We start from the raw sequence: 27,551 nt of genomic DNA, 5'->3' as shown, positions 1-27,551 counted from the left end.
TTCTGGCTAGCAGCTCACAAATAATTACCATACGCCCAATTGTGTTAACTTTATCAATTAAAAAAACACACACCACATGAAGTGTTGGTAAAACAATCATTGATACCTGCCTATCAACGGTTTGTAGTACAATATTTTATCCGTGTTATTAGTGGTTCAGTCGGTAGCGAGAGGACCGTGGTACGGTGAATTATTTCAATAGCGCAACTGCACTTTGTGTTCGCGTGTAGAAACTTGTTTAACATTAACCATCGTTTCTTCCACAATAAAACAGGAGGACATCGAAGTGGAGAGCGAACACGTTTTCAAGTTAGCTGCATTCTCATTACAGGTAAGGAAAACGTTTAGTTTTATCTAACCGTGTGGAGGGCGGCCCGAGCGACATTTGAAATGCGTCTCATATGAGCCAAAACTGGTGGAAGACCTCTACACTGTTGTTATTGTTCATTATTTATCATATAGTACTGAGTAGTGAGTACAAATATTTGTTAGATTGGAATCTAGCTGACTAGTGTCTGAAACGCCACCATCTGCTGAACGTAGAATTTGTTATAATGTTGTTACTTACTATTTGTCTTTTTTTTTTAGGAGGTCAACGGTGACTACACATGGTAAGACAATTTTATACTTAAGACCAACTAATTTAAGTGCTTCTGAAAAGGCATGTGCAAGGAGTTTTTAGATGCATACAAATTTGAGCATATTATTGTACATGGATCTACTCTCGCGGGGACACGTCGGTGCACCTATATATACTATACGGAGAGCAAATGCAGAGCTACACCACTGCAAATTACAACCACAATAATATGCTAACGATTAAATTAACACGTCTCTGACATTTTAATTATAAAATGAGCCTTTCTTTTTCATGCAAAATTTATTGTTCCTGTATTGGATCTCATTAGATTTTAAAGGTCCCAATCGAGTTAGTGAATGCTTATGAATGTAGCCAAAATATACTTCTTCTTTATTTTTTATTTTTTATTTTTTATAATTTAAGTGTATTTTATATACTTGATTTATACATTTAGGGGTACGTAAGCTTTATACAATATTTCAACAAAGTAACATCAGTTAGTGCAGCACACAATAGTCTGTAGGCAAATGTCCATTTTGCACAAAGTCCAGAAGCAGGATATTTGTATTAGTTGTTATTGGTCACAGTGCAATGACTGTTTTACAGTTGGTAATGTTCAACCAGCTTGGATCAGTTCTTGCTACTTCCCTCAGTTAACTAATTGAATTCATTATGCGGCATGGAACTGGCCTTCTGGCATCCATCCACATTAATCAAAAAAATATTTTTATAGTATAAATGCAGAATTACATGTGTTGTAATTGCGCAATATTTTAATGAGAGAGAGAGAGAGAGAGAGAGAGAGAGAGACTGTTAAGAGATTGTCTCCCTAATCTGTCCACCAATGGAGATAAGCTTAGTGGGCCTCTGAGGCTTGACCTGCTGATAAGGTATGTTGTTTTATTTTGCTAGGCATAGGAATGGTGGGCATTCATTGGCTGGGACTGGTAAAGACTGTTTCGCAGTGTGTGGCAGATCTGCAAAACTAGTGTATTGTCCAAATGATTTGCCTCTAAAATGGCCTCTGTCATTGTTGCTAACACAAATAGTTGTGCTCTGTAAGAAATGAGATGTGGATGACTGCTCATGGCAATACAGTCTCTTTTTTTAAGTATAGTATAATCTTGCCCTCTTACATCAAACCTTTGTAATATCTGTTTGTGCACTATAACTAGCATCACAATGCTCTTCTCAAAAAAATTTCCATGTGTGCTATTTAAGTGGTATTTGTAGGACAAGTGACACTGTTTTGAAATATAACGGTAATTTTGACTTGTCTACCCTCAGAATTCCATACGTAGAAGCTTGCTGGTGGATATTTTTATCTGAAACTTGTCAGCCAATCAGAGAAGGGGCTCCTTGTGTAGCAAACTAAATGAAATAGTCAAGGAGTTATTGAGTTAACAAAGTTAGACTGTTTCAAAGTTTCATTTACATTTTTTTTTAAAGGCAATTTAAATATATATCTATTTTACTATATTTGAATGATATAAATACAACATTTGACAATGTTTATGATAAACATAAGCTTTGTTTGAGCCACTTTTGAAATAAAGATTAGAAAACGGTGAAGCAAAGTTCTATATCATAAACTTGTCTCAGTAGGACATATCACTTGAGTTCAACTATGGCGCATCCCTCGTTGTCACACGGCAGTGTTTCTCTTTCTTGTCAATGAACCCCTTTGTTTCTGCTTCTTTTCATGAAGAGGCTCAGTAAATCCCTTAAGTATAAACGGGTCTCCTCTACGCTGTATCAGCAAAGGGCCCTGTAGCAGTGAGATTAGCTGGAGACCTCCTCCTCCACAGTTAGCTGCCTTAAGAGGGATAAACAAGGTCCACTGTCCAATGGTAGACAACTTTAGTCAAGTTGTGGCAGAATGGGCCAACCCCGCCTGCTGAGAGTTGAATTCATGCACTATTAGGTTTACTGTATTATAAATATTTTTGGTACTTGGGTGAAAACATTCAATAATGTTTAGTGTTGTCTCTAACTGAAAGCAAAAGCTTATCATTGCGACATTTAGTTGGTAAGTTTTTAGTTCACAGTGCTATTTTATTTGTGCTTCAATTTTTGTTGTTGCTTTTTAAAATAGCTTCAATCAAACTAATCATCCGTTGTTGTATTTGTGAGTGTTGCCTGATGGTTAATTCGTTTCGAGGTGTCTCTACCACAGACACTACATCTCGGCTGTGTAGAATAGCTGATAAAGGAGTATTATATCCTGAGTATGCTGGGCTGGGCTGGGCTGTAGGAATTGGCTTCACACTGCAGGCTGCGGGGAGATAACAGACGTAGTAATGAATTCCAGATTGCTGACAGGGCAATGAGGCTGTGGAGTAGATCACCCGGACAACATCAGGCACCAGCTCCTCATAAAACGTACGCCATCAAACACACGGCAAAGTGCCGTGGCAGCAAAACCCAGTCAACCTGGGAGAGGTAGTCGCAGCCGGGAGCAGTGAGCGCCTCCCCCCTTGCTAAAGCTCACCCTTCTTTTTGATTTGTAAGCTAGTCCACATAACTGGATTGTTGTATATCTGTCCTACTCTGTGGGATGCTCTTAAATTAAATTATTCTTGTAAAAATAGACTTAAATTGGCAATTATAAAAGTCAATTCAAGGCCAAATGGCCTATGAGCTAAAAACCCAATCCTTTTATTTTCCTATCGCGGTTCTTGTTATAAGATTAGTTAGCTTCATTTATACTATAGTGCTGAGTTGGATGCCGCATGTTTCTTTTGACAGTCCCCTGACTTCAACATAACCTTTGAACCAGTGTAATATAGTAAGCCAGGTGTTTGTGAATTCTGTAGCTTTTGTTCAGGTGCCCATAGGACTGGCCGGCCAAGCCAAGCTCCCTTTTTGTTCAGCTCAGCAGTGTTTTGCTATCTCCGACATGACGTAGCAACAGACTGACTCGCTGCCATTTGTCTGAACCGATAACATGGCCAGTCTGTGCATTTTTCACAAACCTGGAGGCTTCTTGACATTTTTGGCAGCGATCACTGGACTTTATCTGTTATATCTTTCACGGTTGATTGACTACTAAGCGAAGGTACAGTAAATCAATTGGCTGTAGTGAACCAACAATATTTTGAAACGGCTTGTCTGTTTTTACATTGGGTAATTCGATTTAATATGTCTTCTGAAGGTCTTTAAATGCTCTGTATGGCTCCCTGTGTGATATATATATTAAGTTTGGCAAGACTTCAGTGAAGCTTAAGTTTAGTCTTGGAACACACAGTGTATGATTGTCCTTGTATGGAAGATAAGAGAGACGAAACAGGTTTCTAACACTGCACTTTTTCTAAAGGTTTATCACCTTGATTATTATTGTTGCTATCAATCCCTAACATGAACTTGAATTCACCTGGAAGCACAAATATGACTATAGCATTACTCGACAAATGTTTAAGCCTTAGAAGAGCTGCCGGTGATTTTCCTGTCATGTCAAGAGCTTGTAATTCATTACCGTAAGTATAATTGGGGGGCTTTTTTAACTCATTCCCTCCCAACCATTTTCACTGAAGCAACCCCCTTCGCTCCTGGCTATTTTACTGGATTTTGACTGATTTTACAAGGCCCACAGAATATTCTGTTCTATTGCTATAAAAACATGGAACCTACACACTCAAGCAAGGAGAACATTCATATGTTTATTTTAGGGGTAAGCAAAAGAAAGGGTCAATACTTTTTCAGTTAGCCCAAATATGCAATGTTGTCATTTCTATATTGATCATTATGAATTACATAGCCAACAGATACAAAAGATTGTGTGCTACTTAAAGAAGACTATATGAAGGGAGCAATTGATCATTTTGATTTGATTATGAACTCATTCACTCCTAGCCATTTTCACTGAAGCAACCCCCTTCGCTCCCGGCTGGTTTACTGGATTTTGACAGATTTTACAAGGTCCACAGAATATTCTGTTCTATTGCTATAAAATCACGGAACCTACCAAAAATAAAGATTAGAGTTTCTTCTTTCATCGGGAAAAAAGTATATTTGTATCTGTTTCTGTTTTGCAGCAATTAACACTAGAATATAGCTACGTTTCATCAATATTCATATTCCTGGTGAAAACACTGTCAAAAAGAGCTTATTGCAACATAGCCCTGGATGATCTCTTATACTCTGCTGCCACCTGCTGGACGTTTTTTGTAATAACCACCATTGCTTTAAGCCACCTCTTCATGTTAGAAGCTGCATCAAAGTCTTCTGTATGCTCTTGCATTAAAAAAAGAAATAATAAAAAACGTATAAAAAAAATTTTTTGAGTGAAGGACAAAGCATTAAAAACGGATGTACAGGTTTTTGGGTTTGAATGAGTTAATTGGCTGTCCGTGCTATAAATTGTACATGAGAAACATTATTCCTACTTCAGAATAGTTTTAAAAAGGACTTTTGTTTAAAATGTATTCATTATTGTTCTTGTTCTTTTTTTATCAATTATATACAGTACAGAAACAGCCAAAGCAAACCTAAAGCATCTCCCAGTTCTACCCACACAAGTTCTCAGGAAACACCCGTCTCTCAGTTATTGGTAAGTTATCTGAGCAGTTGGTGGTCTTCGAAAACAGCAGCATGTTAAAGGGCCTACATAATTGTATGAAATGTCAATTGTCTTAATGTCTATGTAAAGTAAAATGTAACAATATCCAATGAGCTGTATATCCACATACCTAGTAGTCCTAGTAATCCAGGTCAGATTTGGAAAAAAAAGTATTGTTCTGTCCACACAGCATAAAAAAAATAGATACATGTCGCAATTGTCGCATATAAGCCAAAAAAAATTGAATTTAGTTGCAGTGTGAACAGTGTTTGCATGCAGCCTTAAGGAGTCAGTTTTAGAAGGTAGTGGAAGGGGGTCATCGCATACCTGGAATATTAATAGGTCAGTGCATAATTAAATAATGAAAATGTGCACCATTTTAGTAAGAATGCTCCAGGCCTGAACAGTTTTGTTTTTTTAAGCGGAAGGTGAACTTGTATGGAATGCATTAGTTTGGGATGTAGGGATGTAACGATAATGGCAATATCGTGATATTAAAACTGCCACAATATCGTTGTCGACATGTCACGATATTAAAAGCAGCACATCTGTTAAAAAATAAGTCAGTTCTAGTACCCTCTGGTAGCTAGTTTTTTAGTGCAGTTTAATTTTCACAAGGCATGTTTTGGCCCTTCTATGTTTAAAATCCACGCTAATAGTCAGGTGACTTGTGAAGCGGGTCAATATGTGTAGGAACTCAATGTCTGCTTGCATTAGCAAGTAAGTGCCTCAATATATATATATTATATTTATATATTTTTTGATATATAAATAAAATGTGTATAATATTTTTCATTTTTGTAATGTATATGTGTGGGGGTTTTTTTTAGCATGAGTTTTTTTTTTTTACACTATTGTGACCTTTTTTTTGTATCACCAACCTCCCCTCAATATCGTGATAGTTATCGTATCGTGACCTTCATATTGTGATAATATCGTATCTTGATGTTTGCATATCGTTACATCCCTATTGGGAAGTGGTTACTGTAGATTTAAGTCATTATGAGAGCAGATTATTTTCTTCATGAGAGGTTCCAATGTGTGTGCAAAATAGAGCTCCCTATCCTTAGGGATTATAAAACTGTTCATTAAATGTTTTTATTTCACAATAGTGAGGACAAAGTGATTGAACATTACAAGAAACTGAAGGGGCTGACCAGGGGGCAGGCCATTGTGAAGTAAGTATCAGTTGTTCAAATGTACTTGTTCTAAGTTAGTGAATTTTGATGTGTGTTATACACGAGTGGGTTGTTGTCACCAGGCCACAATGTGTCGTTACAGGGGGTGCTCAGCCAGCAAAGCAGTAGCTTTGTTCTGTTGTAACCTTCCAAATTAAAAGCATGGATTTCAAAACAAAATATAGTTAAACATCACACAGTAAACAGCTTAAGGAATTACTTGAAGCCCTGTTGTATTGAATTGAATTATTTGCACTTCACTGTATTCCTTTAAAAGATTTGTACAACCACATATTTTGATTGGGACTTTTTTTTCTGGCCACTGGATCATTTGTTTCATTTTATTTATCTATTTTTTTTTAATTAATTTTATTGTATAATCTATGCAAAATGACTTTCATGAGCAAATTGAAAAATATATTTAATAATCAATTTTGTGCAGTTTTAAGGAAATTTGCTATAGTTAGGATATATATGTAATAATAAAAAAAATTCTGTCATTGTTTTATATTTTTATGTATCATTAATGCTAATGGTAAGGCCACTTGGTATCGGTGAGTACTAAAGATTTGACTGTCGGTATCGGTCTAAAAAAAGTGAAAAACAACCCTGGGTCGTTTACATAGTGATGTTTTGTGCCCTTGAACGGATCGATGGACTCTCTTCTGTATTTACAGTGGGAAGCGGATTGATTTGCTACCCACTGTAAATGACTGCAGCTTCTCAATGACTGAGACTTAACTCTGCTGGCTGTCCAAAGGCCACAGCTTGATAGAGTGGAAGTGAGTGTATTGCTTCTAACCTGCCCCTCTCTCTTTCTCTCTAAAGGTATCTGACCCTGGTGGAGTCCCTGCCAACATATGGAGTCCATTATTACCCAGTAAAGGTAATATCAGTAAAACTCACTGCTCCACATGTGTAAACTTGAAATCCTCATGAACATACAGGGATGTTTGACCTAATGATGCTCAAATTTGAAAGAGATATGATCTCTGGTTTTCCTGTGGCAGAGAGCCTAATTGAGACAATAGTTTTTGCCACACTGTCACTAATAGGGCAAATTATGCTTTCCTACAGGACAAACAGGGAATACCCTGGTGGCTTGGTGTCAGCTACAAAGGAGTTGGCCAGTATGACTTACAAGACAAGCTGAAACCAAGAAAGGTACAGTACTTCCTTCTAATGCATACCATGGATTGAGCCATTCCAAAACATGTTACAATGTTTATTACCACCTAAGTTATTTGGTTTAACTTTTTTAGAACAGTACTTCCTTATGAACCCTTTGCTAGGTGTATTTTGTTAGCCCTGACAATGGTTAATGATCTGTTCAATGTGTAATTAAGATCTCCATTCTCATGTCAGTCAAAAGAAAGCAGAGTAGATGGGAAAGACATTATCGGGTTTGGTGGGATACAGTCATGGTTAAGGTCAATAAGGAAAAAGTGAGCAAAAAACAATAACATGAAGTGTATCTGAGCATTAAACAGTTCAAATGAGCCATATTACAGTGCGGGATTGATGTATGATGATCAAATAGGTATTCTGCAATTAATGTCATTTGTTAGAGCGTCAAACTATTGTGAAATATATCTCTGGTGAAGACAATCTTGTTTGTTGATAGAACACCATATTATTAAAAAAAAAAGAAAAGAAAAAAAGAACACCATATTATGTGTTCACTAACAGATTGTGCATGCTGTTGGTGGGCATGCGTGTGTCATCAAGTCAAACTTCTACTAATATCCCAAATAGCTGGTGTTAAGTTGTTTGCACTCCATCGAGCAGATTATTAATTATGTTGGCAACAGGAGTAAAAGCGGTGGAGACAACAATTTTGTGCTTTATGCAGTACAGATGGTTTACCCCATAGATTATTTGGGAGTGCACCACAAAGGCAAAATTAAGCTTGAGTGACCCCAATAATTTTAGGGGAGCCTTTTTAAATGTATGTTTGAATGTAATTTCAGTTCAATTGTACAAGCACTAGTACCTTTTAAAGTGAAAATCTGAGAAGTAAAATGAAATGAAATTATTTCATTAGTTGTTGTTTTTTTGTCTCCATCTAAAAACTCATGCATTTGAATTTGGTTGTATTGGCCTTATGACGTTGAAACCTGTTTACGGTGCAGGTTCTGTTGTTACACCGGTTCCCAAAACATTAGCGAGCTGTCACGTGTGTGGTAGTTGTCTTCTATAGTAAGCAACAGGCCTCTGTGGCATTGGCACTCAGTCAGCTGTGTTAATTGGTGTTAAGAGTTTGAGAACATACACTCATAATTTCCTGTTGTTGGGGGAATACACGGTATCTTTTAAAATGACAGTACAACACTTATTGACCTTCATAATCATTGCAAGTCTGCTGCGTCTTGCTTTTTGATTTGAAAAACATATTTGGCATTTGATGAATTTGGATAGGGGTTATCAAGGCAAACCTCAAGTGTTGTCCGACTTTTGGATCCTTCATATGATGTCATTACTGTGATTTTTCCAAAAATGTCTATTATTGTACTTAAGATTTCTGAATCGTGTTCCATAGAAACTAAGCGCCAATATTTTCCAAGAATGCCTATTATTTTTTAAACTAATGAATCATATTAAAGATTTCTGAGTCACGTTCCATAGAAAATAAGCCCCAAAAATAGAAAAGAGAAACTGAAAATATCAATGTACTCGTCACTTTTACTGTTAAAGGTTATATTTTCATGATGTTACTCAATGTATCACACGGAAATGTACAGTTGCCAGCAAACCAATCCAAATACAACACAGTTTACAAGGGGTGGAGCGGACCAAGCTTTTTTTTGTACGCCGTTGAGGTGTGGGTCTTGTTTTTGGTTACTTGTAGTCCCAGGTGCTTGGATTGTGGATTTTACTGATTGTAAAAACACTAATCCAGACTAAAACCACAGGCATCTCGATATGTATTGAGAGATATGGGAACAATGTTCACGTAAGCACTACATAACTCTTTATTTAAACCTGCAGGATAAGCCTATGCTACAATGAAAATATAAGCAACTTGGTTTTTATTCTATCAACTGTCGAAGCTGTGTAAAACGTCTGTAGGCGTTATAAAGGGATCTGCAAGAAAATGTCTTGTAGTCTCATGCTTGTTGCCTTTTGCAAAGTTTGAGGTGTGTCACATCCCAAACATATTTTGACATTCGCCGCAGAAGCAGTCTGTGAAGTGTTCTTTCTATACTTTGTGCTAGCACACATGCAAACTCTCTGCTCATAGATTTTAATGCAGGTAACCTCAACATTACTCTACTAGCTGCCATGCCAATTGCTTTCCTTATTTCATGGTTTGTGTATCTCTGATCTATGATATTTAGACAATCTATGCTTTCATTTGTTTAGGTTTACCACATGTACGACATTTGTGCTGTTTGCGGACGGACCCCCTTGAAAATGAGAGGATGCATCTCAAGGGGGATATCTTTTAAAGCAATAAACAAACAAATTAGTGTATTATGATGACACAAGGTTCACCGCTTTGATACATTCAGCCTGTTTACTGTGCTGTTGCATTGGAAGATATGGGATTCATAAGAGAATTGGATCCATATTTGGAAAAAGCCTAGATCAGATCTGAGAATATCTGATCCCATGTGTTTGTGTTGTTGTTTTTATAGCCTATATCTGGATTATACCACTTAGACACAAATAAATCGGAATTGTCTCACTTGAAACTTAAACTGTAAATCAGGCCAAGTTGTGCCAATTCATGCAATATAAACACTTTCATGAATCACTGTTATCTGTTGTGTCTATGTAAATGATGCTTAGTGATGGACGATGGTGTCAAGCAGGTGTGAATTGGCATGGGACCACCAATGAGCACCCTGGCTGTTTTTCCTTGTTTGTTTGGTTTTTAGTATCAAGGTATTTGTTCCACGTACACATCTGCTAAGAGAGAGAGAGAGAGAGTAGGGAAGTCGCTCCAGAACTGTGATCTTTTTGGCCAGGAATTGTCTGATGCTCAGAGCATTGTGAACAGGCATGTTGTCACGGTGAAGCAGCCACGTACTGTCTCTTCCACTGAAAGTTTGGTCTCCGGGTCATACCCATAGATCCCTGACTCATCAGCGGTGATGACTTTTCCTAGCAAGTCCAGTCTCGTTGGGCTCATCATCACTCATTCTGCTCATGTCTTGATGACCTGCCAAAGAGGATGTTTAAAAAAAATAATTAAAAAGCATGTGGAATTTTTTTTTATTGGGCACACAGTGCAGAGTTCGCTGTTATATATTCCAGGACAATTAGTTAAATTAGGAAAAAATAGTAGCTTGGATTTGAAATATGTTTTTTTTCCCCGTCAGTCCTGGAACTTTTATGACACAACTCATGTGTGCATGTCTGTCTGTCTGTCTGTCTGTCTGTCTGTCTGTCTATCTATCTATCTATCTATCTATCTATCTATCTATCTATCTATCTATCTATCTATCTATCTATCTATCTATCTATCTATCTATCTATCTGTCTGTCTGTCTGCCGCTTTTCAAAATTGTCTCTTATTATTTACGTGAACACAACCAGTTTGTCTGGTCGGACTAAAAAGGAATATCTATGTGTAGGGAGAGAGAGGGAGAAGCTTAGAGTGGTGCAACGCAGAGGGTGGAGGTGTGTGTGATGTCAGAGAACGGGGGTGGTTAAGGGGTGTGGCTCAGCTGAAACTCTTGCAACACCTATCTGGTTCCCTGAGAACAGACAAGAAAGAGCATTGTTCAAGAGAGCTCAAACCCTGTGGGAAACTCAAAGTCAGTAGGATTTAATACACAGGACTATTGCGGCGATGAGCCAAACTTAACCTTGAAGGTAAGCCTTTATCACATCCACCTAAACTTTGCGTTCAGGTTTTGAAATACAGTGTGTTTGTTTGAAAGAGTTTGTCACTTTAATGAGCAGAGGAGCAGTTTTTTTTTCTTCTTCTGATGCATACACTCTCCTGCAGATTAAAACCTGTGATGAATGCTGACACAATTCACTTTGGTTCTCTGTGCGTTGTACAACATAAATATACAGCAGAGTGTAAATTGGATTTCTCCTGAGGGACTATAAAATTTTAATGAAATGCAAAATGACATGCATCAGCCTTGTAATAGTACAGTTTTATAGTACAATGATTGCCGCAGTGTTATCGCCACATGAATTTCCTGCCAGGGCATTCACATCTGCTATTATATTACCGCAAGAGCATTGACTGAAGCAAGCCACTTAATATTGTTGTCTATTTCTTTTTGCTTAATAAGATAATGGATGGATGAAATCCCAAGTCTTGATTATCTGAAGAAATGAAATCTTATGTGTAGGGGTGTGAATTGCCTAGTACCTGGCGATTCGATTCGTATCACGATTCATAGGTCACGATTCGATTCAATACCGAATAATCCCGATACTAATCTATAAATTGATTATTGCGATTTTTTTGCTCAAATTTAGAAAAAATTTATCAGTAAACTTGTACATGTAAACTGTAAGATTTGTATGAAAATGTATTTATTTATCTGAAAATTCAGGCTTATAACTGAGCCACTGCATTTAACAAACAGGTTGCAGTCTGTTTCATGTTTGAACAGCACTGAAATCAAATATTAAGGCTTAATGTTCCATTAATATAACATTCTTCCATGCTTAATGTGAGAATCCTAACCCCAAGTAAGACCTTTGTTGACTAGTCCCATAAAAAATGGATGTTGAAAATTCGATTCGGCTGCATATCGAATCGATTCGAGAATTGCGCGCTGTAATATCGCGATATATTGCCGAATCGATTTCACCCCTACTTATGTGTATATATTAGATAACATGTCATCTAACGTAATGTAAGTCTACAATGATCTAACAGAAATGATATTCAAATGGTCATCTGACCATTAGGGTGAATTTTAACATAGAAAAGCCAAAACATGCCTTGTGAAAATTAAACTGCACTAAAGAACTGGCTGCCAGAGGGCGCTAGAACTGCACAAATGGAAATCAATCTGACTTTTTTAACAGATGTGCTGCTTTTAATATCGTGACATGACGATATTGTGGCAATTTTAATATCACGATATCTCGATATTGCCGTTATCATTACATCCCTAATCATTATCTTCAATGTCTCTCTTTGCAGTTGTTCCTGTGGAAGCAGTTGGAGAACTTGTACTTCCGAGAGAAGAAATTTGCTGTGGAAGTAAACGACCCACAGAGGTCAGTTCACCTATCCTCACAAATCTTTGATCTTTTGTCTTGGCTGTGATTTCTTTATTATAGCCGCAGTGGTCATTGTCATGGATGTTCTCATCCTTGCATACTGTGAAAGGTGTCTTTCTTCAGTGGGCAATGTAGGGCATCTTGTTAATGGTTGAAACTTGCCTATTAAACAAGTGCTTTCCTGCTGTTTGTGGGCCACTTGACAACATCTTAGATGTTTGCTTACCTACGCCAGAGTTTTAATTAAAAACAACTGGCTGGCTTAAAAAAAAAAGTGCTGTTTCTCCATAATTTATTATTCTAAATTAGGATAGATTTTTAAGCTTTGTGTATGTAGCCATAATAATTAAACATTTGTTTTGTTTTGCCTGCAGCTCAATGAGGCTAATTTAATTTGCATGCACTGTGGTGACAAGGATTCACAAAACTTGTTGGAGGATTGTGTTTGGGCATGAAAAAGAACATTTATGTTTTTATCTTCAATAGTCGAACAGTGAGCAAGCGGACCTTTGGACAAAGTGGCCTTGTCATTCACTCCTGGTATGCCAGTCATTCTCTAATTAAAACTATCTGGGTGATGGCCATCAGTCAACACCAGTTCTACCTGGACAGAAAGCAAAGTCGAGTGAGTATTTGCCTCTTAGTCTCTGTTACAATCATCTCAACATCAGCTGTTTTTACTTTCATTTTTGTCCATGCCTTTTTCATGAGTTCTTTTAAAAATTATTCTTTTGAACCACAATTCAAGAGCAATGTCTGATTTTTATTGGTTACTTTTGATTAGATTTGTATCATTACAGTAGCGGTGGGAATCTTTGAATGTCTCACGATTCGATTCAATTCCGATTTCTGGGTCTGCAATTCGATTCTGAATCGATTTTCGATTAAGAAAGTTTTTTTTTTTTTTTTCAAAATGATTTGATTGGCAATGATTTTGGCTTCAATCTATAGATGTGCAAGGAATTGTAATGATCTACTCCAGTCTGACTCGCTAATGCTAATTAGCGCGCTACTCGCAGCACTTTTATCACTCAAAAGAACGGCTTCACGCTGGAAAAAAAACTTTTATTGGAATAACTTGATCATGACTTTGTCCTTCTCTCTAATGTGGCTACAACTTAACAGTGTATTAGACCGCGTGGAACCACACTGCCCCTCAGTGGCCAAATCGGGTACAACATGAACAGTGCTCCAAATAAAGGCGCACACAGACAAAGGCAAGACAGTATTAAACATTTCAAATCGATTTTGAATCGTACTAAATGAGAATCGCGATTCTTATGAGAATCGATTTTTTGGCACACCCCTACATTACAGTACTATTTTACTAGTACTAGTATTTTTCTTTGATTAACAGAGGAGTGCCAACAGTTTTGTCCATGCGTGTATATACCTGTTCTGCAGTATGATAGTAAATGGCTCCCATGTTTTATATTTTTATGTTGTCTGCACTTAAGCTTAATGCGAATAGAATGGGAGGTTCAAGTCGTTAGAACTGTTGATGCGCAAGAGCTGTTTACTGTGCTGAGCGTACATTTTATTTCTCAGTCTATTGAGTTGGCTGAGCGGTGAATCAGTAGAATTGTTTGTTGTTGTTTTTTTATCCTGGTTGTTAGGAGGCTCGAAAGGAAATGCAGACTCTACATAAAATATGGAGAGTGAATCTTAGAATGGATAAGTGCTTTGAAAACAGCGAGGCAAAGATCATGACAACATGGCAAAGAGATTTCTCTTGTTTTTTAGCTGCTTGTCCAATTACCCAAAGATGCAAAATACACAATTTTTATGTATTTGTACTTCATTGGGCACATTTGCTGAGCTAACACACAATGAGGGCTGATGGCTTTTGCAATTTAGATACATAGAGAATGTTGCTCCTATGTGAATTTCCAGTTTTGGAAATGTTCTGTCCTGTTCTATAAATTAGCAACTTGACAGTCAGAGTTTCTGACAAGTAAACATGATGTGCTCTGAGGACGGAAATTAGCTCATTTACTTTATTTTTGTCATTATTACAACACCTTTGATGACTAAGATGCTGCTGAGGAATAATGAGGAAAAATATAATTAAGCTGCACACAGAGTACACTCCTTATGATTGATGATGACAAATCAACTAAAACGCAGGAAAAGTGACAAATACAAACTGACCATAAATGCTTTGATTGATACCCTACAGCAGTTTTTTTTTTTTTGCTGTTGTCCAGTCAGACTAACCGAATGCAGTATTGCCAGCCTCAAAACTTGCATCAAACGTCACATATGAATAAACGGAATGTGTCATAAAACTAGTGCTGTCAAAATTAAAGCGTTAACTGATTTATTAATCACAAAAAAATATCACATTAATCATAAATTAACGCAGATTAACCGCACTATTGATTTTTACCATAGATTATCCTTTAGCGTGACATGCATTAAAGTAAAGCATTTAATGAATGTTTGCGTATCACATTTAGAATATTTGTTCATCTCAAAATATTGGGGTCACTTTTTTCCCATTGTAAATTATGCAAGTAATTAACTGATTAGAAAAAGAGGAAGGATGAGTGTGTGCAGTGGATCCAAAAATGTTGAAGACGTCCTCATAACATTAAATGTCAAAATAATTAACACATAACCGGTGCTCTTCAAATTTGGCGGGAAAAAAATGTTGATAAAAAGCCTTTTAATTAAGCGATTAATCGTGATTAATTACAATTCTAAAATGTGATTAATCTAATTAAAAAAAATGTTTTAGTTTTAATTGTCATAACTGTAACATTGTCAAACTAAAAAAAAAACTTTGCTGGAGTGCTGAATAGCATTTACCTTACCTCCACCTAGTGTTTACTAAAAACTTTCTATTTTGAATACAAAATGTGCAAAATTATGAATTGGGAGTTAAAGTAAATATTTTTCTTGGCATGTGACCACGGTATACGTGAGTTAATGCCCTCCGATGTTTACAATTATCAGGGATTAATGGACTTTGTGGAGGCAATCCTCCTCCCCTGAATGTCTGTTCTCGCCTCCATGTTGTACATTAATCCCTGATAATTGTACACTCTGTCAGGAATTAACCCTGATGTGTACAATTATTTGGCGACATATTGGCATATAAAGATTCAGAATGATACACGTTTGTTTACTCAAAAATAAAAAATAAATTCTCTGTGAAGACAGGAAATTAGGTTCTGAAAAAAGTATGGAATTTTTTTCATTTCAAGAGAACCATGTATTGTGTCTGAAAGGCTGTTGGCATATATATGTACAGACAGGAATAGATTACCTAACCTAATAGATGAGAGAGCAATGGATTTATCCAGCATCCAAATAGGACAGCCCTATCTTAGTGCATTATTCAAATGAAATGCGCTCAATCCCTCCTTAATTTACCGTTTGATTTCCCCCTGGCGTCCATTTTTTAAATATACCCGTTTTCTCCATGTAGTCAAATATGACCACAACAAGAAGTTCGGGAGACATTGCCATGGATCTGACGGAGATCAGCGCCCAGCGGATCAGTAAACTTCCAGGTCATGAAAGCAAAAATCATCTCATCATGGCAAGCAGTGGAAGCCTCATCTCGGCCGGTAAGTCGCAGCTTCATCTGTACTGCTCTCAGGTGATTCAACGCTTACATTCTAAGTAACTTATACATGCTCTTATAGGTTCTGCTGACTCTGACATTGCTGAGGAGCAGAAGAAAGAGAAGATGACCGAGTTGAAAACAAAAGAGAAAAAACTTAAAGACACACTTGCACAGAAACTTGAGGAACTGAAGAAGATCTGCATGCGAGAAGCGGTTAGTCTATTTTATTTTTTGACCATGTGAGAAGCTCGTGGGCAGTTTCTAAAAACATAGCTCACAGTGATGGAATGTTGTGGTTGATGTAATTATTAAAAATGTAAATAAGAGTCTTTTTCATGCTTTGTTAAATCATTCTTAATAGAGAAATGTCATTAATTAATAATGATAACTAATTTGAGCTTTTATTTTACAAGTGTATGTCAACTGTTAGCCCTTTGCGTTAATCAGTAACCAAGAAATAGGTTTAATTTTTTTTTAAAAAGACACCTGTGTAGTAAAGCATCAAAATTGTAAGGTAACTTGATTGTTCTCATTTGCAGGAACTTACAGGCAGATTACCGAAAGACTATCCCTTGGTAACTGGCGAAAAGACCCCTCATGTTCGAAGACGTGTCGGGACAGCGTTCAAGCTTGATGACCTTTTCCCCCATAATGAGGTTGGACCAAAAGACTGTTTCTGTTGGTGTTTGATGTGTTGTTGGCTTTGCTGCAGCAGTCCACAATACTGGCCCATTGAGCAAAATGACACTTTAATCATGACCACAGTAACACTTCTGCTGTCAGTACATTGCATCGTGCGCTAAAACTGTTGGCAAGCATAGCTGTGTGTTTTCCCAACTACATGACACCTCACAGGTAGTTGTTGAAACTTGAACTGAAAAGTCCAAAGGAGATTTTCAATTAATCCTGTTGCACATTTTCCTTTAGGACCCCCATTTGAGGAATCTGGAAAGCCGATTTGCCTTGCAGCAGAAGATTGTGGAAGCAGCCATCAAGTTAACCAACGAGACAGATCTTAGCAAGACAGTGAAAAAAAAGAGAAAACATAACTGCCTGGATGCAATGAGAAAAATGGAAGCGATTGAGGGGGAGATCAACGCCTATAGGATGAGCAAAGGAAAGAAACCCACCCAAAGAGCTTCACTGATTTTAGCAGGTAGAATAAACCACCCACAGTGTAAAACAACATTGGACCTTTCTTTTGTTGAAAATCCTTTTTTCAGAATTTCAGCATACTCATTTTCTTCATATTATTTTTAGACGATGTCAATCCGTCAGACCTCAGCTCTCTGTCTGACAGCTTCACACTGGATGAAGGTATGACCCGTTTTTTTAATCAGCGTTCACGTGGGGTTTAAATGTCTATTTCTGTGCTATGCATCGGGTTCACGCAAGCCTCTTTGACCTCCCAGATGACGAACTCAGCTCCCACAGGCAGCGCTCAAGTTCAGTCCAGTACTCCCCGAGACCCCACCATGCAGAGACACTAAGCATCCACTACGGCAATGAGAGACGAGCTTCGGCTAATGACCAGCACACAGACAGCAGGTGCAGTATATAGAATCTGTCTTGTCACCTGTGGTCTACATGGTATTCATATTTGCACTTTTGCACACTTCTGTGTGGTTATGGAGCTTGTCCAGACCTGTGAAGCTGCTCCAGATCCGCATTCCTGCCAATAGCTTTCTCCCTCCTTCGAAAAATTCCCCCCTTATCAGCCCAAATACACCAGTTTTTAAAATAGAATGAGAAACACAGAGCAACCAACAATCCCCATATGGTAGCAGAGAAGAGAGGCGAAACATTAAAGAGAGCTTCTAGTTGCTGTGTTGCCTTCAGAACGAATTCTAAGCAGTCACGATCTAAGACGACCTAAATGCTGTATTCAGGTCGACGCTGCAGTATATTTGTTTTTCTTCAGTTGTCCAGTCTGAAAAGAGGGAAGGAGTGTTTGCTATATATTGAGCTGACATATAATTCTTATCTGTGTTCCAGGTTAATTTACAGTCAAATCCAGGAACCACTCCACCAAAGTCACCATGATGCCTTATTAAGCCCCAACAGTCCATATAAATCAGCTTCCAGACAGCCACGCGATTCCCGCAGCATGCCTCCCACTCCACTGCTCACACGCAATGCTTACAGCAGTACCCAGCTCAAGTAAGTCATTTTTGTATTTCTTAATAGCATCTCTTCGCCAATTTGATTGAAAACCTTGTGACTACGGGTGCATTTTCGGGAAAAAAACAAAATTCAAAAAACAATTTTGTTAACGTTTCGTGGGGACCGAGGGTCGAGCCACTACTCCTCCGCATTGAGAGAAGCCAGCTGAGGTGGCTCGGGCATCTGGTTCGGATGCCTCCTGGACGCCTTCCTGGAGAGGTGTTCCGGGCATGTCCCACCGGCGGGAGGCCCCGGGGACAACCCAGGACACACTGGAGAGACTATGTCTCTCGGCTGGCCTGGGAACGCCTTGGGATCCCGCCGGAGGAGCTGGTTGAAGTGGCTGGGGAAAGGGAAGTCTGGGCATCCCTCTTAAAGCTGCTGCCCCCGCGACCCGACCTCGGATAAGCGGTAGAAGATGGATGGATAGATGGAATTTTGTTAACAAAATAAAAAATATTATTATTATTTAAACAACTAACTGAAACTACTTTTATGTTTACAAAACTAGTTTTTATTAAACTTTGCACAAAAGTATTACACTTTTTTTAAATAAAAAAACAAATAATGAAGCTTTTTTTTTTAAATAACTAAAACTATTAAAAATTAACAGAACCACCCTGAAAACTCATTAAAGTGGAAGTCAACCTTAAACATTTCTTGACAATAATATTATATGTGACCTCACGAGTCTAAACATGATATTCTGATTAATATTACATTTGTGGAATATGAGTTATGAAGCAAAATCCAGCCCTTTGTGTCCATCTCAGTGAGCAGCCATTTTGCCACTTGGTGTCGACTGAAGATGACATCAATGTTGCTCAGAGCTCAGGCAATGACCAATCACAGCTCACCTGTTTTCTGAAGCTGAGCTGTGATTGGTCGTTACCTGAGACCTGAGCAACTGTGATGTCATCTTGAGTCAGTGGCAAAATGGCCGCCACCTGAGATGGATAAAAATGGCTGGATTTTGCTGCTTAACTCATATTCCACAAATGTAATATTAATCAGAATGTCATGTTAAGGCTAGTGAGGTCACATATAACATATTGTAAAGAAAATGTTTGGGTTGACTTAAATGACTGTTTAGCCCTCACATATAACATATTATTGTCAAGAATTTGGGGGGATTAGATTTACTAACTAATTAAAATAAAATAAACTCAAAACGAAATAAAAGTAACTAAAATGAAAACTCCAAAACTATAATAACCCTGCTGGGAACAAAATTCAGGCCGGGTAAATATTCGTTAAAGTAGGGTTGGGGACCTCTCCAGCGCGGATGACGAACAGCATGGGAAAGGGCCGTGGTTGCGTTGCTCGTCAACCGGGGGAGGGGAGTGTGCGTGCCAGCTGGCAACATGTGGCAGGTACTATTTATCGGGGGAAGGTGGGGGCAAGAAAAACTTTGCCAGGCTTATAAAGCACTGGCGGAAACCCTAATTTGAGTTCTGTTTGCCACTTCCAGATCGGAGGAGACACCACAGCTTTACCGCCAACGTAGCGGGAGTCTGGAGTCCCAGTCTAAGTTTCAACCAGAGCCCGAACCACGCGTGCCCACATTCAACTTCTCCCCAACCCGACGCAGCAACAGCACCGAGGTACTGGATGACGGCTCCTCCTACACCAGCCAATCCAGTGTGGAGTACGCAGTTCCTGGTAACCACAACAACCGCCGTCGAGTGCGTGGCCGCCACAGGAAAGATATTTACGCCAACACAGGCAGCATGCCCAACCTGGCTCAGCCAGAGACCCACTGTCATGCTTACCAGTCCCACACGCGCCCCACCACGACTGCCTTCTACATCACAGGATATCCTAACCATATGGAGCCAGAGCCTTACTCTAATGGCGTCTATATGTACGACAATGAGATGGAGGGACACTACAGCGTCAATCCGCCATTCCATTCTACCCATGCAGCCTATCGCGCCCGTGATACGCGCAGTCGCTATGGCAACAACGAGCTAGACGGCACGCCGCAGAACCTGTACGCAACGTTGCGGCCCCCCAGGAACCGCCCGGCTCCCCGGAGTGAAGAGCAGATATCGAGGAATTATCAGAAGGCGGTTGTGGCTGAGCACTTGAAAGGCTGGTACCATCGCAACACTGCTTACAAGCAGGCTGCATACAGCTACGACTATGACCAAGGCTCCCAACAGAGTCTGAACTACCAGACGATTCCTGCACCCTTCAGCCACAACAACAGGAACCTCGCCCACTCATCAGGTTAGACAAGTCTTTAGGCCAGAGCAATCAGCTAATCCTATGTTTACAGGTTGTTCAGTATTAACTTCTGACATTTCCCAATGTTCTCAGCCTCCTCCAATGGAAACTGGCACGGCCATATTAGTGGTCATGGGAGAGTGGATTGTGACATGCCCAAGCAGATGCCACCGGCCTACAGCTACTCTACAGCTCCGTTCAGCCGCTCCACCCACAGCAGGTATGAAGCAAAATATATCTCACTTCGTCATCCCATTTGCCACTCCCTGATCCTCCTTCAGGGTTCGTACGGGTGCTTAACTCATTTGTTCCCAAAAACGCATCAATACGTTCTATTTTAAATATTACCATGGTCCCAAAACGTATATGTACGTTTTTTATGTTTTTGTATGCTAGAGCATACAGAAGGCTTTGATGCAGCCTCTAAACTGAAGAGAACGCTTCAAGCAATGATAGTTATTACAAAAACGGCCAACAGATGGCAGCAGAGTATAAGAGATCAACCAGGGCCATGTTGCAACAAGCTGTTTTCCCCACTGTTTTAAACAGATTTGTGAATAATGATGAAACTTAGCTTGCACTGTGCTGCAAAACGGTAACAGATTCTAGACTCTAATCTTTCTTTTGGTGGGTTCCATGTTTTCATAGCAATAGAGCACAATATTCTGTGGGCCTTCAGTCAAAATCCAGTAAAACAGCCGGGAGCAAAGGAGGTTGCTTCTGTGAAAATGGCTGGGAATGAATGAGTTAAAAAATTTGAAAATGCTTGGATTTTAATGTTGTTGTTTTGGGTGAAGTGCTTGTAAATGCAATCAACTGATGTTAGCGCTTAATATGCCTAAGGTAAGGGTGTATCGTATACGTGGGTGTATTAACACGTTTTGGTACGGCATGTTCGGTTCGGTCCACTCGTATTCTTATTTATTAGTGGGAGCTGACGCGCCGCGGAAACAAAGCTAGTAATAAACGGACGCTATTGAATGTCGCCAGCACGCTAGTAGCTGTGATAAATGTATTATGGCAAATGCAAACAAGCCAGAGCTCGAAGGTCAACAAACTAAATGTTTTCCTTTGATTTATTACCATTATATTAATGTGAAACAGTTTTGTTAATGAGTTAAATTGACATTTTAAGGTTTGTGTATTTATATCACATGATGCAGTTTACAAGCAGAAATATAGTGTGAATCAATCTGTGCTCTTTGATGTCATTGAATGCTTTTTCTTGTAAGTAAGAAAAAGAGCAAACACCAATGACATTGAGTAGTATACAGAAACACGGTTTCATTTTTTATGCCCCATTCATTTAATGATAACTGCTGGTTCAATGTTAGGCTTAGGTTAAAGCGGATTTCCCGTATTTTTCCTACAGACAGCATTTGGTGACCTCAAACAAAAGGCTATTGATTCACACTGGTTTTCACCTTTTGAAGGGTACTGGGAAAACTGATCTTGAAAGTCCTTAAAAAGTGCTTGAATTTTGCCTTGGAAAAACGTGTACGAACACTGCTCCTTATCTCAGAACGAGATGCAACATTTTAAATATTGGGAATGAACTGTTTTGGCAAATAGAACCTGAGGTTTGGTGTTGTCGTCATGTACACATACAGCACCATTTAACAACAAGAGATGTCTGTCCCAGCAGTGGGATTGTAGGATCTGTGCAGCCACCGCACTCCCCCCAACAGTGTTTCCTCAGATCTTCAAAATGTTTCTCCTCTTACAAGTCCAACCGGGCTGGCTTTCATGTAGATGTGGCTCTTGACAGCATTTTGCGATTTCTTGGCACAGGCCTGATGGCCGGGGACGCTGCGTCTTTTCTTCATTCTCCCCCTCCTCTTCCGTCTCCCTTGGCTGGCAACGACTAGTGATCTCCAGCCCCGAGGAGGTTCAGGCCTCTGCAGGGCAAAGGCCCCAGTAAGGTGCTCCTTGCTAAAGGTAGCTCATAGTAAGTAGGCGCCCATAGCCAGAGGTTGTGCGTTTGCTGCTTTCTAGACGTACATAAATGTTCTAACGTGAACTTTGCACCTGAGATGTTTGACTGACTGCTCAGTGTCACGCATGATAAGATAGTTGCATGGCTTTGTCTTACAACATGCTCTATTTCCTCTTGTAATTGTCGTCCAGAGGTCACATTCCTCTGCGGTGTGCTTTTTTTTCCTTCTTTTTTTTTTTTGCAGAGGTCCGCTGCCCACGTGCTGCCATTCACCCTTTTGCCCACATGTGCAGATTTCTCCCAGTGTTTTAGTGGCGGAGTTATAGGCCCTGTGAGGCCCAAGTTTAGCGGCGTACCCATATTACTGCCCAGGAAATTTAATGTACTTTCCCACTAATAAGTCACTCCATAAAATGATGAGAGACAATAATGTGAACTTAACCCAAATGATAGTCAGGGTCCGTCGGACCTGATTTTTTTTAGTGTGTGTGATTGGCAGAATCCTCCCAAGTCTTTTAATCCTTGCTTATTTCTCATTTAGTCTTGTGAGTGTGTTTAGAGGTGAGGGAGCACTCAAATGGCAGAGGGAAAATGTGGCCCCTGAGCATTGTTGGATTTCATTGCTATGTGTGTGTCTGTGTGCTATCTGCTGTTTTGCTGCACGGGAATGTTTGACCACGAGCTGAGACATCTCGAGTGTGCTATGCCTGGAACATATTGAGTGGCTACAGTCCAGCGTTGACCGCTTGATGTCTAGACCAGGCCTGGCGAACCCGCGGCTTGAAAGCCGGTTTCATGCTGCTCTTGAAGCCCTTTTTACACTGAACTTAGATGGGTGCATCTGTCATCAACCTTGTTTATTGTGTATGGGGTAAGGGCGGGGACACATGAATAATTGCTGGGCAGTGCTGCACAGCTGTAAAATGTCTGCTGCGAACGCAAGTCACCTCAAATAAAAAAATATATTATAGTGATAGACCGATATGGCTTTTTCAAGGCCGATACCGTTTATTAGTAGTCTAGGAGAACAATAATCAATATTTTAAGCCGATATTCATTTGCAGTAAAAGAGAAAATATTAGCATCAAAATAAAAATAAAAACAATTTTAATTTATTGACAGCTATGTTTAAAAATTATAACAAAAATTGCAGGGTGCTTCCAGGGTCATTATCATGCTAAATAAAGTTTTCCAAAATGTCAATATAATTTCTTAATTCTAACATTTTTGTTGTTGTTTTCAAAAATAAATGTGTAGGGAGTTCCCAGTGTCAGCATCAATTTTTATGAAGTGGAAATTTAAATAGATCCATAAATGAAAAGTTCTTATATCCCACTGAGCGACAAATGCATGCGAATGTAGCTAATTTGGGGGTTTCGTCATAGCTCGTTAAAGGTTCCAAAAGATCTTCGCAGACACTGAAAAATTGTCTGAATATGTTCGTTATGAACATCTTACAAATCCTATGAAAACCTATGAAAACCTATGAAAACCCTAAATTTGCTAGCTTCGCAAGCATTCCCCGCTCAGTGAGATACCAACTTTATTGGCCTTCAGATTTGTAAAAAGGCCGATAATCGGTCTATCCCTAATATATTTATTCAAGAGCCGTATCGCCGTGTCGTCAGAAAACAGAGTTGACGGTAGGAGCACGATATATCGAAAAAATAGCGTCATCGCAATGATGGCCTCGTGCAATATGCTCTTCGCAAAAACGTGCGATAAATTCAAACTTTTGTTTTGGTAATGTATGCTTCGTTGCACGTATTAGCGTTTATCCAAGTTCGAGCACTCAGATGCGACCTTAAATACGCATCGCCACTCACCTCCCTAGATACTGCTCTCCTATTGGCTGGAGCAGACCACAGGCGTCCTGTTAGCAACTCCGCAGCCGTGGACGGAGGAAAAATAAATAGCAGACGCGGGAGAGGAAGAAATGACCTATTTGTGCCTAAAAAGAATAGCACGTTTGCAATATGGGACCACTTCGGCTTCAGGAGACATGACTTGTCACAGACACAAGTGAGCTTGCTGGTCTTCCTGGCAAAAAAAAACCTTGAATAATTTGTGTGTAATGGTTACTGTAACGTTGAAACAGGAAGACTTGCATCTTAAGCACTTTGTTTTCAAGAATTATTATTATATATTTTTTTGTATATATTATTTAATTTACCAGTCATGCTAAAGCTCTTGGGAATTTCATGGTTGTCACTTACCCATGGTTATGCTTGAATAAAATAACTGATTAGGAGTATTGTGTTCCCTCGTTTTCCGCTGGGGTTAGGTTCCAAAAAATACCCGCAATAAATGAAATCTGCGAAGTAGTTAGCTTTATGTTTTACATATAGTATACATGTTTTAAGGCTCTAAAACCCCTCACCACACAGTTTATACAGTTTTCTCATTGAGGCGTTTACTTTTTCTCACATTTCTTTCTTGTTGAAACATTCTCAATGTTCAAACCTTCATGAATTTTATTAAATAGGCACATTACTGTAAAAAAAAAAATGCATGTAAAATTGCACTTTTGGTCCTCACATGTTTATGCTAAGTGTTTGCACTTCATAAATTTAGCCTCAATAACAATGTTTAGATCACATTACTGTACACAGTCTGCTCATATTACACAGCTTATTTATTTAATTAGATAATGAAAATATAATTTCTTTATATTGCGATATTCTACACCCATATTGCATATCGCATGTGTTTCCAATATCGTGCAGCCAACTTGTCGATGCAATTTACTACTATTTTGGATGACTTATTTACAAATGACAGCTTATACAGCTTTCTTTTGCAACAATGAAAGATACATGTTGTCCAGGTGGTGTCTACTTCTTGTCTACACCGGTGGGAAAAGCCTATTTATTTACTTCCTGGTAGGCTGCTACCTCAGCACTTCCAAATATGGGCACACCGTTGCGCGGACCTTTTAAACTACCGTAAGCAAGTGCGGTGTGTGTGAGGGCTTTTATTCGAACGCGGTGATAAAACGGCGTAATGACGTAAATTGCTTGTTGGGAAAAAACGTTGAGTAGTGTTGGTCTACCAAATTTACTCTCAAAATGGGAGGAAAGAAATACCAAACAAAAATTATGAAGATAAACACAGTACATTTTTACATGTTAAAGCAAGCGCTATGTCAGTTTACATTGATTATGGCGCCGCCATATGGACAAAGTATGTAACGTTATGCCTGAAGGAAGACCACATTTCTCATGAGGTCAAGCGCATTGCATCATTTTTTAGCTCACGACATCCAAATTGACTTCCGTCTTTGTAACGAATGGGGATTTGTAGTTTTTTGTGTGGCAGTGTTCCTACCATCCTCCTCAAAGTTGTCAGTAAAAATGATACAGACCCCCTCAGGCCATAGCAAAGGTACCATTCAACTAGTTTTAAGTCGACATTTCATCAGAAGACTTATGAAAATATTTTATTAAGGTTGAAAAGTTCCTTAGTGCTACTTTAAGCCCTTCAGTTCACTCCATGCAAACATCAATCAGGAAATTTCCAAGGGGGACTGAACTTCGCAAGCACAGGTTGCTCACTTTGAAAGATAGGGCAGAAAAGTAGGCAGTTTTTCCCAAAACGTATGAAGCACTGCTATCAACTTGCTTGGAACATTGTGCGGGCTAAAATGGTATCAAATGAAGGGGAGTACGTCAAAACATGCAAAAGAGAGTTAGGGAGTGAGGTGATGGGACGAGGGCAGTATTTGTGCCCGCGTGGCTCTTGCCGTCTGAATGGTTGGCCAATCCTGGTCTAGACACTGCATGTATGGAGACTCAAATGTGGATAAACCTTTTGATGAAAAAATTGAATTTTTTCGTCAGACGCATTTGGACCAACTTGAAATGATCTTCATTGAGGATGATAGTGACGTGACAATAAATGTTCCACTTTGCTGTGCACGTGTGAAAGAGGCTCCTCAATCAGAGAATTAGCTGTTCCAGTATGATTGTGTTTATATATATATTTTTTTATTTTTTTTTTTCAGATCCTACGCAGATGTCAACCAAATAGACATCAGCAACCAAACGCAAACAAGCATGGACCCACACGATCGGATACACTGGAAAGAAGACTCAAAACCAGGAACAATAGTTTAGCTGCCTGTCATTCAACACTGTTGAGCATGACAAGTTCTCACTGTGCCTTAGACTGGACTTACCAGTTTTTCCGAGCAAGGAGATCAAAGAATGAAGGAATTGACATACACAAATGCCAAAAGGGACCTTGTGTTTGGAGGGACGGCACTTGTGCACCGCAACTGTCCAAGGAGCTGCTGTGGACTGCAAACTTTTAAAGTACGCAGCTCTGCTGTGGAGAGATTGAAACTTTGCCGAGTTGAGCCGCAATGAACAATTTTATCGCATCTTCTCCTGCCACGTGTGAACATAACCATGAAGGATTGATATAACCTGATCAAAAATGAAGGAGCTCATTAGGAGCGTACCGGACAAAAAACGGCTCTAACCTGGAACATTGTGCAGCCACTAGATAATGTTTTAACTTTTTTCTCTGGATGCTTTTACACACCACACTACTTTCTATGTTCAGTTTGTATTCAGTCTGTGTGACCTTGACGTTTTGTAAAGTATAACCTTACTTTACTGTAAAATACAACTGAGTCACTTATCTTGTGTTTTTTTAACACCAGTATTACTCCCAATAATCTAACAAAGATTACTGCCACACTATGACACAAATATTGGACTTTGAAGAGGAGAAACGAACAAAAATATATAATAAGGCTGTTTGACATCCATGCTGGAACTCATGGACTGGTGCTCCTGATTTCTCACAAGAGAATGTTACACGTTTTTATTGTTGATACACTGGTTGTTTGTAGAGCATCTGAATTTGAAAAGCATGTAATATATGTTGTAAATGTTAAGCTGGTTCTTAGGATTTTGTATAATTTCACCTGTTTGAATAAAACAAATCAGATTTTTTTGGACTACAATACATTGTTTGGTTGAGAGGACCCACGGATCCACAAAAACTAATTTAATCCAGTCGAATGGGGGTGGAATGCAGGATTAATTCTAAATCCATTAAATTAGCTAATTGAATGTCTGTTCATCCAGTCTAGTTAATTAAATAGGCTTGGAAAATGTGCAATT

The 27,551-nt window shown here is 39.0% G+C and overlaps 1 protein-coding gene across 4 annotated transcripts in view; it reads left to right on the top strand.

The window, feature by feature from the left end:
• The window catches only part of frmd4ba (FERM domain containing 4Ba), a 51,711-nt gene extending 24,320 nt beyond the window's left edge, over nt 1–27,391 (top strand). For 2 of the 4 annotated variants that reach the window (XM_086087110.1, XM_086087107.1), the window contains 19 exons: nt 275–331; nt 589–611; nt 5,046–5,129; nt 6,251–6,316; nt 7,145–7,202; nt 7,394–7,480; nt 12,438–12,514; nt 13,004–13,142; nt 15,951–16,092; nt 16,171–16,304; nt 16,631–16,747; nt 17,019–17,247; nt 17,352–17,408; nt 17,504–17,639; nt 18,087–18,251; nt 19,726–20,486; nt 20,577–20,703; nt 22,275–22,431; nt 26,423–27,391. In XM_086087110.1, the coding sequence (XP_085943236.1) occupies nt 275–331; nt 589–611; nt 5,046–5,129; nt 6,251–6,316; nt 7,145–7,202; nt 7,394–7,480; nt 12,438–12,514; nt 13,004–13,142; nt 15,951–16,092; nt 16,171–16,304; nt 16,631–16,747; nt 17,019–17,247; nt 17,352–17,408; nt 17,504–17,639; nt 18,087–18,251; nt 19,726–20,486; nt 20,577–20,703; nt 22,275–22,404 (2,589 nt within the window). In that variant the 3' untranslated portion in view covers nt 22,405–22,431; nt 26,423–27,391. The remainder of the gene's footprint in view (nt 1–274; nt 332–588; nt 612–5,045; nt 5,130–6,250; nt 6,317–7,144; nt 7,203–7,393; nt 7,481–12,437; nt 12,515–13,003; nt 13,143–15,950; nt 16,093–16,170; nt 16,305–16,630; nt 16,748–17,018; nt 17,248–17,351; nt 17,409–17,503; nt 17,640–18,086; nt 18,252–19,725; nt 20,487–20,576; nt 20,704–22,274; nt 22,432–26,422) is intronic. The other 2 variants (XM_086087108.1, XM_086087109.1) reach the window with 2 other exon arrangements.
• The last annotated feature ends 160 nt before the right edge of the window (nt 27,392–27,551 follow it).

This window comes from Leptonotus elevatus, chromosome 10 (assembly GCF_054856555.1).
Source record: "Leptonotus elevatus isolate MCC_2025b chromosome 10, RoL_Lele_1.0, whole genome shotgun sequence".
Classification (NCBI taxonomy): domain Eukaryota; kingdom Metazoa; phylum Chordata; class Actinopteri; order Syngnathiformes; family Syngnathidae; genus Leptonotus; species Leptonotus elevatus.
The sequence above is the reverse complement of the archived record's forward strand: the minus strand, read 5'-3'. Positions and strand labels throughout refer to the sequence as shown.